The sequence below is a fragment of the Fukomys damarensis genome, unplaced genomic scaffold (genome assembly GCF_012274545.1).
Source record: "Fukomys damarensis isolate Sample0158 unplaced genomic scaffold, DMR_v1.0_HiC HiC_scaffold_28, whole genome shotgun sequence".
In the NCBI taxonomy this organism is placed as follows: Eukaryota; Metazoa; Chordata; class Mammalia; order Rodentia; family Bathyergidae; genus Fukomys; species Fukomys damarensis.
In genome coordinates this window covers 39,457,944-39,473,961 of record NW_022900940.1, presented here as the reverse complement: position 1 = coordinate 39,473,961, position 16,018 = coordinate 39,457,944, and the positions used below count along the sequence as shown (strand labels likewise).

General features: G+C 41.7%; 1 protein-coding gene across 1 annotated transcript in view; it reads left to right on the top strand.

The window, feature by feature from the left end:
* Window positions 1-16,018, top strand: part of Cacna2d3 (calcium voltage-gated channel auxiliary subunit alpha2delta 3) — a 650,190-nt gene that overhangs the window by 588,979 nt on the left and 45,193 nt on the right. Inside the window, exons 31-34 of the mRNA XM_010643030.2 lie at window positions 5-80; window positions 3,250-3,302; window positions 4,753-4,808; window positions 13,165-13,276. Coding sequence (XP_010641332.1) covers window positions 5-80; window positions 3,250-3,302; window positions 4,753-4,808; window positions 13,165-13,276 — 297 coding nt within the window. The remainder of the gene's footprint in view (window positions 1-4; window positions 81-3,249; window positions 3,303-4,752; window positions 4,809-13,164; window positions 13,277-16,018) is intronic.

Genomic DNA, 16,018 nt, shown 5'->3' with positions numbered 1-16,018 from the left:
ACAGAATTACCCTTTATGACTACCAAGCCATGTGCAGAGCCAACAAGGAGAGCAGCGACAGTGCCCACGGACTCCTGGATGTGAGTACAATCAAGTCTCTTGCTCAGAAGACAGCTGCACATTTCTGACTGTATCTCCTTCCTTAGGGTAGTCAAGTTTATCTGTTTTCTAAACCATAAATATTTTAAAGGTGTTTCCTGACTTGACGTATTAAGAAAGGCTACTTCTGTTTAAACCTAAATCTGGTGATTATATGAATGAAAACCCCGTCTAAAGTCTTTGATGGATGAATCCAATGGCTCCGTTCTGATTTGAAAAAGCAGAGAATTTTTGTCAATTCTCTCTTTATTAGATAAAAGAGAATTTGATTTCTTTCAGTGGAAATCTTTTTTTTATGTTGACCATCTTCTTTATTTTTTTTCCTCATTGAGTTTATAGGTACATTTTAGGTCTACACTACAGTTACATTCATTTTGGGATCTTGTACCTTTACATGACAGGTCTTGGTTCTCATTTTTTCCCCTTGTCCCTGCCCTCCCTTCACCCCTCCTCCCCTCCCCCTTTACAAACACTTCATTTCCATTTTTTCGTTTTCTTATATTTTTTTCTTTTCCCTTATTAGCTTTCCCCTACCCTTCCCACTTTCCCTACACCTTTAGCCCCTTTCTTCCTATTTCACATTGTCCATTATATCATTAGGATCTTATGTACTGTTATAGTTTATTCAGACCAGAGAAACTATTCAGTATTTACACATGTGTGACTTACTTATTTCACTTAGGAGTATATCCTCAATATGTATCCATTTTCCTATGAATGAATCTAATTTCTTATTCTTTATGGCTGAGTAATATTCCACATTTGCCCATCATTGGAAACTGGATGAAGAAGGTGTGGTTTTTCTATAAAATGGAAATCTTCTTTGTGGCTTAGAATCCTGTAGAGCTCTTCACTGACAAGCACATTGCCAAATCGATGGGAGGTGCTCTGCCGATCATACTCTGCTGAGTTAAGAGAGGATGTCCCTCGCACTGGTTCTGTTGGTGATGTCACAACTGAAGATCAGTCAACACAGTAGTGATAAGAAACTGGCTTTCAGACTGCCAGATAGTAGCTGCTATAATTGACTGTAACTTACAACTGGCAGGGTTTGAGCCTCGGGGTGTTTGAGTACTGGCCTGGAATCCCAGCTGCTAGGGAGGTTGAGGCAAGAAGAGTGAGTTAGAGGCCAGCCTGGGCAACGAGGGAGGCCCTGCCTTAAAAAGGCACATCCCATGTAAGTGTAGCCGCCAATTACCTAACACGCAAGAACAAATAACAGCAAAACAGATACAGTATACCTCTTTCTGGTCCACATACATATAAATGCAACTTTTGCAATGGTATTATTTTTTAAATACTGAAAAACTAAAATAAATTTGGTTTAAAATATAATACTTAAAAGCAATTTTGGCCCCATAGACTGAAAACTTTATGAAAGGAATTATTTAAAAACCACATACTTAACATGCTTCTCCTGTACTGAGGGAACAAGAAGTGGTTCAGAGCTGAACATTTACACAGCAGCAAGTGAGAGTAGGACCTTTTGAAAAACACTGGTTTTCAGTAAGACTAGACAGTGTCTTTCCAAACCCAGCTTCCCTAACTTAACACAAATATTTCCAGGCTTAAAATGTTCCCAAGATATATTTTCATCATTAGGCTTAAAAGTTCAATAGCTTCATCCTTTTGAGGGGTAATGTGCATTTAAATATTTTAATCCCATATTTACATAATCCCTTTGTTTGCTCACTCACTGAGCCAAGGTCTGGCAGGGAATGTGTGAGCACCTTTGCCCCTGGCCTGGGGTCCAGCTGCCTGTGTGCCAACCCTTCTAAACTGTTCACCTACCCTCTTCCTTCTGCCCGACATTACCCACCTCAGCAGGTACAAAGACAGGGCTGTCCCGTTCCCTGACTACTTTTGGAAAGATGATTTTTTTTTTCAAGCCATAAAATGCAACACCCAAACCATGGAACTCCAAAGTTGTATCTGGTTTTAGAAAATTGCTTGGGTTCACGTCTTATCTGACCCTCATTCTGGGAGCCCAGAGCCCTCTGATTCAGGGGATGGTGTTGAAGCACTCAGTTAAATCAGAGCAAGGGATTCAGAAGCTCTGGAGTCTGGGCTGAGAGCAACCCTGGTTGATGGTTTTCTTCTGTCATTGTTTTTGTTCTGCCCATTTACTTTGTGGCCCAAAATAGGAAAGTTTCGAGAATGCTTAGGGGAATATAAATTCATTTTTGTTTTATTTAAAGCTGGAAAATTCCGCCATTCCAAATTCTAGTCCCTACAATTAAAATGCTCAGAAAGTAGGATTAATCAACTCTCGCCTCAGAAAGCAGAATTTGGCCTGTGTTTCAGTCCCATGATAAAGACAACTACAAAAGGTGCTGGGGCTTTTTAGGGCCTGACATCTGGAGGCCAGGATTCGCCAGTGTCACTGCCTGTCCCTCAAGTTCACCCATCACTCACACATCTGACACACCTAGGTACAAAGGACCGGCTGGCAAGGGAGACCTGGTATTTTTCAGAGTTCAGGAAATTGAATTATCCTCATAGGAAATATCACAGAATAAACAATCCAACTGCTTTTTTTAATTAAAATATTCTGAAATAAAGATTAGGCTGTCAATGCCGTCTTTTGTAGAGTGAAGGTGATTTTCTGCAAGCATAAAAATCTCATGTTTATATGGTTATCATTTTTTCAAGTTCACATATGTAAGTGTGAGAAAAGGCAGCTTAAATCCTACATAATTCATGGAAGGCATTAAAATCAAGTGTGTGCAATTTGTGTTATTTCGGTGAATGACATACACTGATGGAGAACAGAAAGAGAACTCTGAATTACCATTTAAAATTAGTTAGATGATTCCAGCCCCTCACATTAGGCTGTGAAATATTAGCCCCCAGAGGGTAAAGGTTTAAGCATCATTTGCTGAACTTCCTTTTTCCTCCCAGTGATAACCCTTGTATTAGATCTTGTTTATTTTGCTTGTAAATCACATCTTACTACAGGGAGTTCAAAGTTTTAAAATGTTAGTTTTGGGATACGATATCCAACCATTTGCTTCCTTCAGCTAGAGTGTCACTGTTTTCTAACATGATATCAATCTCTCTAGAAGAATAACGTTGTCTTTCTGTAAAGGCTTAAACTACAAACATTGTGGGAGATTCATTGTTTTTAATGGATTGAATCCTTCCCTTCAGCCTTACAATGCCTTCCTCTCTGCTGTGAAATGGATAATGACAGAACTTGTCTTGTAAGTACAATCCATTACATTTTCTAAAGTAGTATTATTTTTCTATTAAGCCAATTGGAAGACTGTGCTTCATACTTTCAGTAACCCTTAGCTTTGTAATACTCTGAGATATTGTTATTGAGTATCTCAAAACATTGAACAAAGAGACCAGAAAATTATCTTTCAGTAAGGTTTTCGTGATTACTTCCCATGCTCTTATGTCATTGTTTAACAGACTAACAGCTTGCAATACACACACCAAATGTATTTATTGTGGTTGCTGTTAAATTTAACATGGATGTCTGCTGTTTTAATGCAGCCTGGGTGGGCTGTGGTCAGAACACACTGCCGTAGCTGTCCGCGGGTGCTTGGGGTGTCTCGGCTGGTGTACATGCTGTGGCTTGAGCTCGGGTCGGGGGCTCTTCTCAGGTGTGATTTCACTGTTTACCCTGTCAGAGCCTGGTCCTCTTTGGAGGATGCTGTGTGCTCTGTGACCTAGGTCAGACCCTGTAATGATGTGAAGAGGAAAGGTTGACTTGCAGACCAGAAACACATTACAGAAACCCCTGTGCCTCACACATGCACCAATGGGTGTCAACCAGATTGGTGAAGTTCTGTCAAATGCTCTCACTGTTACTTTGCCGGGCCATGGCTCCAATTCTATGGGCTGAAGGCAGATTCCCTGTCATTCAGTACATAAACATTGTCCCACTAAAAGACATCTTTTTTTAAATTAAAGCCTACATTAACAATGTTTATAAATTTAAAAGGGGAGCAAGTACTTCATACATATATGAGACAGAGAAAATGAATACCAGTAAATGGCAGGGTTTTAACTGAGAGGGAGCTGCTATAAATGGCAGCCATGAGGCTGAAAAATAAATGACTTGATTTTGATCCCTCTCCATTTATTTGGAAAGTGATATCAGTTCTGCATCCTTTACTAGAAATTCAGAAATTTTTATTTTTTTCAAAGTTAAATTGTAGCATGATATTATAAAAAGACATTTATGTCTGCCCCCTTGCATATACAAGGCAGAAACAAGTTTGAGCTGCAGTGCGAATTTTGAAAGTGTCCTCTATCACTACAGACCCTAGTCTGGGTAAAGGAGAATATTCTATTTTTGTATCTGAACAAGGCAGGAGAGTCCTTTAGAAATTGGTTATTTAGTGTGGGATCCAGCCACATGGTTAAGAGTGATAAACAAGCTAGTAACTAGAAGGCTGTTTCTGCCCAGGCAGCAGGATCTCCCTCAAAGTGGAGTCCAGGGATGGGCTCGCATACGTGGAAAACTGGCCACGCATAAGGATAAAGCCTGCTGGAACGGCAGTGGGAACTCATCCCACCGTGTGGTGTCTCTGGGGTGTGGTGCTGTTCTCTCCAGGAAGATGAGCAGTGCTGGACAGCGGAGCTGTCGCTGTTTGAGCAGGGGAGTGGATAACCGAGTAACACTTTCCCCCATCTGTCTAGGTTCCTGGTGGAATTTAACCTCTGCAGTTGGTGGCACTCTGACATGACGGCTAAAGGTAAGCAGCACCTGGTTTCTCTTTTCTAGTCAGAGCGGTAAACCCTGGGTGCACAGGCTCCTTTTCATCGGGGATGTGCCAACTCACATGAAACTACCCAAAACCAAGTGATGATTTTTTTTCAGCCCCATCAGCCAAAAGCCGCTCTGTGCTATGCCATTCTGTTCAAGCTGACGCGAAATTCCATGGGTTCCATTCCACCACAAACATATACTTTGAACTGGTGGCTTAACCTACACTTTGGGGTCACACATTGCACGGATAAATTCTTCAGAATACTTGTGAGCAATGCAAACATCCACAGGAGACAGATCTAGTACCTGTGTCTCGGGCTGCATGAAGGGATGACGGCCCTATTTTTGTTTCAACAGTTAACCCTCCTAAAACACAAATATGAATGGCTTTATCCTTCCTCAAAAGCCTCAGTGCACGAAGTGATTAGTAGAGACTCAGAGGCACAAGTTGTGGAGTTAAGTCAGTATGGGTTTGCGTCTACCTTGGAGGCTGGCCTTTGACAAATGAGCTGATCTTTCTGAGGCTGTGCTTCCCCCAGCAAGCACAATGGGAAGAATAATATTTACCTCCCAGGAGTGTGTGTATGTGTGTGTGTGTGTGTGTGTGTGTGTGTGTGTGTGTGTAATGATGAGATAAATCATGTTAGACGCTGACCACAAATGGTAGCTGTAGTTAATCCCTTCCAGTAGTGATGGCAGCGCTGACCATGACGATGATGATGAGGTCTGTGAAACCCGTGCTCTGTTAAAGCACCACCTGCTCTGCCAGTTGCTGTTTCTTGAGCACGCTGTGTTCTGTCTTTCCTTCATGCGTTCATTCACGTTCTTTTTTTTTTTTTTTAACCTGAGATCCTAAGGCAGTCATGATGAGCCTATGGAACACATGTTGTTTTTCCTTTAAGACAAAAGATGTTAATGTATGAGTTGTTTTGTTTTTTTTCTAAACTAAAACCTCAATATTCAGGTTTAACTGCATTGTTAGTATTTAGCAATAAATAAGTGGGTTTTGGATTTGGAGTTTGGGCGCTCATCTCTAGAAGGTTCGCCATCACTGTCTGAGGGCCTAGATTACTAGCATTTTTATTTTTAACTCTTTTTTTTTTAAAGAGGTTAATTAGTAATATAGCAACAGTTCTCCAGTTTGCTGACGAATGTTAATCTGGAATCCCTTTTCTTCCTCTTAGAACCGCTGTCTCAGGCAGAATTAGCAACCTTTCTTACTCCTGGCTCAGTTGATGCTTGTGATATTTTTTACTGTTAATGCCTCAGTTTGCTTTACACTCGAGTGGAATTTCTTGATAATGGGAGATATGTCTTAATGACTGTTACCTCTTAGCACTGAACTGGGGTTTAGTACATAGTAGGTGCTTAATCTTTACTTATTAAATATCCTGACAATCCCTTTTATTCTGAGCATGATGTCTGCAGTGCCTTCTCCCTTCTAGCTGTGTTGGCACTGGTTTGGAATGACAATGAGTACCCATGATCCCGCTTCTGAAAATTTGGCTTAAGAGTTCCTATAATAGGATGATCATCAATAGGGAATTTATGATTGCAAATAATAACTCTTTAAATGTCTAATAATGGCATTTAAAAATAGATTACAGAATGCACAGTGCGCTGTTTCTGCAGACTTTTAATGAAATAAAAAATGCTCACATAGTTGGGTCTGGGTCACGTGCCTATAGTCCCAGCCACTTGGGAACCTGAGGCCAGACTGTCGCTTCAGCTGATGAGTTGGATACCAACCTGGCCGATACAGTGAGAGCCCATCCTCCTTCACCCTCCCCACCTCACCCACCACGAAAGCTTAACACAAGTAATAAAACAAAACTCAAGACACAAAACTCTATATACACCAAAAAGGAGTCCAGGGGTGGAGGAAAAAGGATTTGGAGTTCAACGAGGGTGGAAAACAAGGAGTCAGTAGACAGAGATTAAAATATGAGTTGGGGGCTAGGGCTTTAGCTCAGTGGTGTAGCCGCCTGCCTCACAAGTACAAGGTCCTGAATTCGATCCCCAGTACCAAAAAAAAAAAAAAAAAAAAAAAAAAAAAAAAAAAGAAAAGAAAAAGAAACCAAAAAATAAGAGTTAGGTAAGGACGACTATCATGTTCCTTAAAGAAATTTTACCTAGAGTATGAACTCACTTTTGTTGCCCATTGCACATAATTTGAAAAAGAAAGATAAGGAATTTACTAAATGTTCATTTATGTTTTCTATTTTTGTTCCTTGACTAAATTTTTCAGTTTTACTAATAGAAGTTTTTTTTTTTTTTAGATGGATGAGATTAAAAGAAAAGGAAAAAACTAAATCAATAGAGACTAAGGGACTGGGTTGCACATTGGTTAAACAGCTGCTGTCTGTGCAGCGCCAGGGACCTGGGACAAATCTCACTCCCTCTGTAAAAGGCTGTGATCATGCAGAGGTGAGGGTGGCTGTGTAGCCTAGTGGTTCAGTGTCCTGGCTTGGAGGCAAGGCAGGCTTCTGCCTCTTGCTAACCTGGGAGGTCCTGGGAAAAGTGCTTGGTCTCTCCGGGCTGCTTTTCTCATTTGTTCCTGGAGATAACATTAAACGTGATGTGGTTGTGAGAAGTGTGGTGACACACACAAAGTCCGTGTACAAGTATTCCCTATATGCTGGGTGATGGTGGTTTTTGACTAAGACATGCAACTGTTTCTTACGAGCATGCTCAGTGCTGAGGGCAGCAGGCTGGTCATCCTCAGGGCCTTACATTTTGGCATTCCCGCTCGCACTTGACAAAGACGCTGTCTTCACTTCTGTCTACAGTCACAGTCCCCACGCTCACTTTGACCCATCTCTCTTCCCCGTGGCCTGCAACTTCAAACATCCACGCACATTTGTGTTTTGGTCCTGCAGCTTTGACGGTTACTTCTGAATTTTTGTTGAGTGCCAGTCACTGTGATCTTTGCCTAAACCAGTCATTTTCACTGGGAGGTAATTCTGCCTCCCAGGGGATAATGCAGTATTGGGAGATGTTTTTTGTTTTTTGTTTTTTGGTCATAAATTGCTACTGGAGTTTAGTAGATAGGGGCTAGGGATGCTGCTAAACATCCTACAACACACATGATTGCCCCTACCACAAAGCAGTGTTTGACTCGAGATGTCAAGAAATCCACAGTTGAGAAGCTCTTGCCTGGACCAAGAGGTATAGGACATGGGCCAAGGAGGAACATCTGTCTTTGGGTGAAGTCTGGAAACATTTGGGGAGGTTCCCATTGTGAAAATTCACATTCCCACCCCTTCGTAGCTGGTCCAACACTGATGAGAATTTTAGCCAAGAGGGATGATGTGATGTTTTAGTTCTCTAGTTTCTGTCTTAGGAAGATTTTTAAGCAAGATCTTTAACAGATAATTTCAAAAAGTCATCTCACTTTATTTCCAGGGACCTTCTTCCCACAGACGATAGAGCATTCTTGTCTAGTAATTACACTGCTGACACATGACATGCTGGCAGAGTAGTCTGGCATTTCCAGAGGGTTGGAAATCCTTTCCAAATTATCTTCAAACCCCATCAGAGCACCTGAGAGCTAGACCCTGCTAAAATTGCTACCAAACCTCTCTAAAGCACCTGTGTCATCAGATGGAGAAATACACGGAAGACGGCAGTTGGATACACAGATGGTAAATCCATAGATGATTGCAAAGATACACTGACGATAGGTGCATTCATAATGATGAGTAAAACAGAAGGGTTGGACCCAAGCCAAGACCTGCCACTCCGACTCAGTACTGACCAGGGCTACAGCTGCCTCTTTGAGCCTAGGGCTCAAGCTGGGTTCTGCACATGAATTGTCCCATTGAGACTCACAGTCTTCTGCTGGCCATGAGTATGAGTTTCTCCATTTGGTAAACCAAACAATTAAACAGAGGTACATCAACTCACCCACAGGGATGCTGTCATTGGGATATTTTATTAAAAGTGAACATAAATCCTAAGGTCGGTATAAGGAGGGAAAAGTTTCGGGCACCATAACATTGCCTTGCAAGGCTTTTTCATTCTAAATTTACCATTCTCTCACTAAAGACCCAGAGCTAAGACATCCATCTTTGTTTTAGCTAAAAATGGCATCCATAATTACACTGTTTATCTGCTTCGTTTCCTTAATGAAGGGGACTGTGGAAGCGCATTTCTGCTTGATTATCACAAAGGCATAATTTTGGAGAAGTTGCACAAAGAGAGCAGAGCTTGCTGGCACCCGGTTGGGAATGAGGATGCATTCACAGTAACAAAAGAGGAGGAAGGCTTTTCACATGGCAGATCTATTCATTCGCGCTTGTTTGCACATAATTACTGTGAACCCAAGTTGGTTATTCTCATCAGAGCCATTCGTTGCTAAGGGGAAGTTAAAGACATTCGATTGTGCGGATGCTCCTCGGATAGCTTGTTGTGAGTGACTGAGAGGTCATGGAGACTTTAGCTGAACATAGGTAGGCATGGGAGGCAGGGCCATGTGGCTGCAGAGGGTGTTGGCACCAGGATGTGACCTTGCGGGCTCACATCTGGTCTTCACCATTCATGGCCCTGTGGCTTTAGTCACCCACTTTATTTTCTGAATCTCGGTTGCTTGGTCTGCAAAATGGGATAGTAGCAGAGGCTTGCTCACCATGCAGGGGTGAGGATTCCAGTCCTACAAATAGCCTAGTACAGCACTTTACTGCAGTGCTGTACTGCTCGGTGAACTCACTGTCCACGTAAATGATGACAGTGGGTTAGAGGGTGGTAACTCAGTGATAGAGTGGCTGCCTAGTGTATGTGAGCCCTGGCTGCAGTCCCCAGTAATGCAAAAGAGAAGTGTGATGATCACGAGTTATTTTTCACGAGACTCATGGCAGGCTGGGTCTGATTTCCAAACCTCAGTTGTCCCTTATGGTAAAAGAAGGACTGAGCCTAGTGAGCCCTGTGATCCTTGTATACGAGCATCTTTGTGAGGTTGTGAGTTTTGAATGCCTCGAGATAAAAACAGCAGCCTATCGACTTCTGGTAAACCTTGATTATTGGTTGAAATTCCATAAATAGTAGTGCCTGGCAAATATATAGGGTGTTTTCCATAGTATTCTAGACAAAGAAAGGTTCATGTTCTTTAGATTAAACGTGGCCATGGTTCTGACCATGATAATTTATGTTTCCTAAAAGCACGCCAAGCAACTTCCAGCCAATCTATAGTCATGCTGCTCCTAGACTCAACAGTTTATCACCACATCAGCGTGAGCAACCTGCAGTTGTCACAGCGAAAAGAATTTCATCTCCAGAAAGGATCAGAGCCAGAAGAGTCTCGCCATCAAGAGTGTCGGGACTCCTCCCACCCTAACCAGGCCTTCACAGTTAGAATTAGAGATGATGAAATTATCAAGCTTATTTAAATCACGTGTGCTTCCCCTCCCTGCCTGCCCCCAAAGACCTTTCTTGGTACCTTCTACTGGCCCAGCTTCACAAAACAGTGAGATATTCATGAGCTGGGGCTAGACAGCTCAACATCTAATTTTTGGAGTGTTCCACATACCTACTGGATGGATTTGCTCAATGTTGTCCTCCCATCTTCACTCAATGTGTGAGAAAAGATAAAAATTGTTCATATCTCAATTTTACTTACCAGGTTTGTCCTGTTTTACTATTAAGTAATATATATAAAGCAGAATACCATCTGGCTCACAGCAATTTCTTAATAAATTTCACTGTTACCACCACCAGGTTTTTGTACACCCTTTGCAGGCATATTCCATATTCACTTGTAATCCATGCTGCTATGTCCTTAATCTTTATTTCATTTTAATGGACTTGCTTTTTGAAATCCAAATACTTTATCTCCAGGAAAGGAAGCATCGTAAATTGAAAGTGAGAATCACTGGTCACACAGACAAATCAATTGTTAGAATAAGAACTGTGGAAATCAAAAGAATATCTTACCAAGTTGTGGTCAGATACTGTGAAGCTGGTATTTGGCCTCCCCACGCTGAAAGGAGAGACTCCCAAATGAAAGAAAGAACTGGAAATTAAAGGAAGGTAGCAAAAATTCCTTACTATCAGACAGAAAGATCCTCCTCATGAAACAGGCATTGAAAAAGAACTGGAAGGAGAATGCAGTTCCCATCAAGTACCCCTCAGTGTTGTGACATGGGCCTGCAACACAGTCAGCCACCTGACCTACCGGATCGGCAGGCAACTTGTTATAGGGACTCTTGCTTTTTTTTAATGTATTGTATTACCTTGAAAAACTAGAGACTCATGAGTGCTTTCAACAAGCACTTAATGACCCTCCTATGAGGTAGTACTCCCAAGGTCAGAAGCACAGTTTCTAGGGCTTGGCTCTTTGGGGAAACAGCAGCCCCAGCACTATGCCATCAGTGCAGTCAAGGGGATCAGCTGTCTGCCTGAAATTCCTAACCCAAAAAGAAGGTCTCAGAAAGGTGGGAGCTATGAGGACCCTTGAAAGTAACCTTGGCAGCAGAGGGGCAGTGGCACTAAGAACATCCTCTCAGACACCGCACTGTGCCAGCAACTTTCACGCCATGCTCAATTGCGGGAACTTGGGACCGTTGCTCCCGTTTTGCAGATGAGTTTCTGCTGCCGAAGCTAGGATGCAGATGAGGACCTGTACAAAGACAGTTGAAAAATTCAGTGATGTTTAACAGCGGTAGCAGGATTCACACCCGTTGGAGTTTATGCTCTTAGCTACTAAGCGAATGGTCCCAGCTTCGGGGATGTAGATGGCAGCAGTTGCCAACAGCAGTTTGTGATGGCTCTGTTCATGTGCATACATGTGAGCAAAAGTATGTGTGAAAGTGTGCACTTCACGGTGAAAGCTGCATGCACTTTTGTCCATTTATTCCTTAGAACAAACTGGGAGGTTACCAGAGGGGACTCCCCTCAGTGTCAGTGACTCGTTCCTGAAGTCATACCTCTGCCTAGAAATCCTGAATAAGAGTCTACTTCCTTTTGTTCTAAATAAGGCAAATTACAATGCATTGTTTCAAGATCCCAATGTCCTACAGAGAACTAGAGCTCAGTGGAAAACCCCATAGGTAAGAAACCATTATATCAGGGTATAAATGCTTGGAGCATGGCTTCCTGATCAGCCAACAGTTATCTGATTGTTAGGGAGCAGGTGTCTTGTGGGTGGCCACGCTGTCGTACTGTCAGAGTCCACAGAATCCCCAACGGACAGCCTTAATGCTTCCACCATCCCAACATGGCATTTGAGAAACTGTATTTCACCCATCGCTGTGTTGAAATCCTGTTTGGGAAAAGAATGTAAAATATATATATTTCTTTCTGTATGTGTGGCAGCCAGACACTTCATAAAGAACTTGGGAGCTGGAACCTAGGAGTGTTTTATTGGGAAAACGTTAATGACTAGCAGTCCTGTGAAGAGCATCCATACCGCTGACATCCCCATCTTACAGATGAGAATACTTAAGGATTAGCTAAGAGCAGCAGCGTGGCCATTTTTTCTCCAAACTTCTCTTATATCAGGGCCTTCTGTCTTGTCCACTGTGCCTGAGCAGCCATCATGGTCACTTTAAGGTAACAGAGCCATCTGAGCATGCCTGCTTGGTTGCTCTTACCTGACACGTACTTAGCACGTACTGTGTCCTGAGGTCTGTACTGAGTACTCTTTCTGGCTCACCTCACCCTCTGCGAGAACTTTATTATCTCCAGTGTAGAAATATGAAAACTGAGACAGGGATTTTGGGTCTTGTCCACTGGACATGACTCGTCTAAATAATTCAGTCAGCCACCAAGCCATCACCAGGGCCTACTGTGTGCTCATCCACATGCCAAGGTTATTTAGGGCTCTAACACCGACACAGCGTGTTGTTGGGCAAGGAACTTTATAATGGTAGGATTGGGTTCGTGGCTGTACTTCAAAGACATTATGTGTTTTACTATTTCATATTTCAATTTGCTTTCTATAATAAAACCATGCAATTTTGTCATGACCTTTGTCTCACCCTAAATAATATGGTATCGGCGTGACTTATGTTTTATACATTTATTCACATGTGCATATGTGTTGTTGTTAAGCTCAAGTGAGCCCGAGGTCAGAGACCGATGCTGGCCCAGAAAGGATTCTTGTGACATATAAATGATAGCTGATCAAGCCAGCACGACTGCTTGAGGAATGAGAGCTTACAGAGTTGCCTGGCAGATGAAATCACTCTACTAATTAGAAAATAATGCATTATGTTGTGCCTAGAAAAATCACAGAGCAGCAGGAGCCAAACTGCACTCTGAGTTGCTGTGGGAAGCCAGTCACAATACCGGGCCTGTGCGTTGCATCCTTAATCTCCTCTTGTCCTTCCTTCCCCTCATTCCTGCAGCCCAGAAACTGAAACAGACCCTGGAGCCCTGTGATACTGAATATCCAGCTTTTGTGTCTGAGCGCACCATCAAGGAGACCACAGGGAACATTGTTTGTGAAGACTGCTCCAAGTAAGCCATACCCAGTTCCACTTCCTCTCTGCACACACGCGCGCGTACACACACACACACACACACACACACACACACACACACACACACACACACACACACACACTCTCTGTTTGCTGGATGTAGAACTTTCCCAGATGGGCCAGTGAGCAGTGAGACTGGTAGCACGTGCATTGTTGCACTGAAAGGCCTAAGACCTGGCTGCCGTCTTGTGTGAGGATACATTTCTGTCAGTCTGCTTGGAAGGAATATCACTTGGTTTTGATCATTTTGGGGTTGTTGAGCATTCAAAACTGTGTGACAAGACATCCTGGAGTGTACATGTGTAGTCCTCCTTGTTGATGTTTGCAGAAAGTCCTCAGTGCTGTTTGCTCAATGGACAGTTGTCAGAGGTCTGAGCAGCGTCTTTAAGTATCTTTACCAATTATGCCCCCAAATCCTTGTACTGGAGATGGTTTCTCAGCAGCTCAGTGTGCATTTCCCTAAAGACTACTGAGATTGAGCGTTTTTCAACAATTTTATTGTTTCTTTGGGAGTTTGGGCATATTATTCCTATCAGGCAATTTCCCATTGATTGGCCTGGTTCATTCTTATTGACTTATTGGGTGGTCTTTCTATATTTCAGATAGGATTTCTTTATAGTTATATACATTGTAAATGTACATTCCTAATCCCTTGGTAGTTTTTTTCACTTTAATGGATTATTTTTTGATGCAGAAGTTTACTTTTGTTTTTATTGTAATACAGTGCAACGTGTTCTTTTGTACTTTGTGCATTGTGAACATTTTAATGGTTTGCCTTTCATGCTTGGAACTTTAATTCCTCTGGAAATTTACTTGGTGTGTGTGTGTGTGTGTGTAAAATGTAAGGTAGCGTTCTGATTTGGTCCTTTTTCATGTAATGGGCATAGAGTTAAGTTACACTTTTCTCTGGGTGTGTGATGCTGGAGGTCAGATGCAGGACCCATGTATGTGCTGGAGTTCTGTGAACCTGCAGCTTTTAGTGAATAGTCTTCATTTTCCCTCCAATTAGTATGACACTTGTATTCTGTCTATATGCAGATCTGTTTCTAAATGCTTTGCCTTCTTGGTGTGAGTTTCTATGTCAATATCCTACTTCTTTAATTATAGCTCTATAACATGACTTGATATTGAGAAGAACACACATCCTTTCTTATACTTCACCTAAATTGTCTCGGTTATTCTTGACTCTGCACTTTCATATTAATTGGGAATTATATTTTTAATGTCCATGAATTCTGCTGAAGTGTTCATTAAACTTTTGTTAAGTTAAACAGATTTGAAGATGATCGCTATATTTTGATATTGGACCTTCCCATATATTCTTATTTATGTCCTTTTTTATTTTTAATAGTTTCATGATTTTATTTAGATTCATACTTTAGCTTATAGTTTTTTCTCATTTTTGTAAATGAAGTACATCTAAAAGTATTTTCTAATGTATGGCACTAATATCTGAGGACATCACTGATTGCTGTGTATTGAATATCTCAGAGCCAACAAATTTAGAGCTAAAAGTCTGCGCATGGAATCTCATGGACTTTTTACATAGATGATAATATCAATGGTGAAAGTTCTCCTTTGTATGCTCCATATTTAATTTCTCTTGTGTTTCATTGCACTAGGCTCATAACACATTGTTGAAAAGAAGCGGTAAGATTAGGCAGTCACGACTCATTCCTAATTTAAAGGAATTGCTTCTAATGATGCCATATAAAGCATGTTTGATAAAGTTTTTATTATTCTAAAATATAAATTATATAAAATTTGCCACTTTAACTATTTTTAATTGTATGTTGCAGGCGCATTTGTGCAACCATGGCTGTTGTTCATTTTCATAATTGCTGTGGCGTTTTGGTAGTTAAGCATTTATTGAGTTAAAAAAAATTTCTACTAAAATTGAGTTACAATCAATGTTGAATTTTACAAAAACATCATATCTATTATTTTAATGTGTATTGGGCTATAATTTTAAAAAATTTAAACTACAAAGTGTCTATATTTAATTAGGTGCTGCATAGATGGTATGATAAACTATGATGAATCTTTTAGAAATATTACAGTAGGAGACACGCTCCCGTTAGACCTCCTCCACACATTCTCCCTCCCCTCAAACATCCGTGCCGTCTCTCGCCGCTTTCTGAAGCAGCTCTGCAAATCCTCTTTTTGCGAGTGTCTTTAGTCGCATTGTCGTGGCTGCCTCGATGTCCCGATTCAATTGAAAACGTTTACGTTTCATGGCAGTTTGCCTTTGGGGAAGACAGAAGTCACAGGATGCCAGATGGTGTGATAAGGTGGGTGAGGAAACAGCACAACCTCTTCACGAGGCTGCCTTTCACCGGGGGGACCCTGGGTAACACACCCCAGACGGGCGTTCATGCAAGAAGGCATCTAGAACTGCTTCAGGACATGGGGAGGAGGAAAAGTGTGTTTATCTCACAGGGGAATATTTTGAGGGGGATCATAGTAATGCTTTTTTTTCTGTAATGTGTTTATTTCTATACACTGAATTGTTTAATCCTGAAACATACGCGTTTCATGACTAGAATACATGTCATACACACATATATGTGCTGTCACGTGCCACGCAGTGATGTTTTAGTCAGTCATGGAGTGCCCGTGCAGGAACGGCCCCCTAAGGTTCTGCTTCTCAATGTGCCACCTTAGTCTAAGACACTCTGTGGCATCCACTCCGATGAAATCACCCAGTGACAAGTTTCTC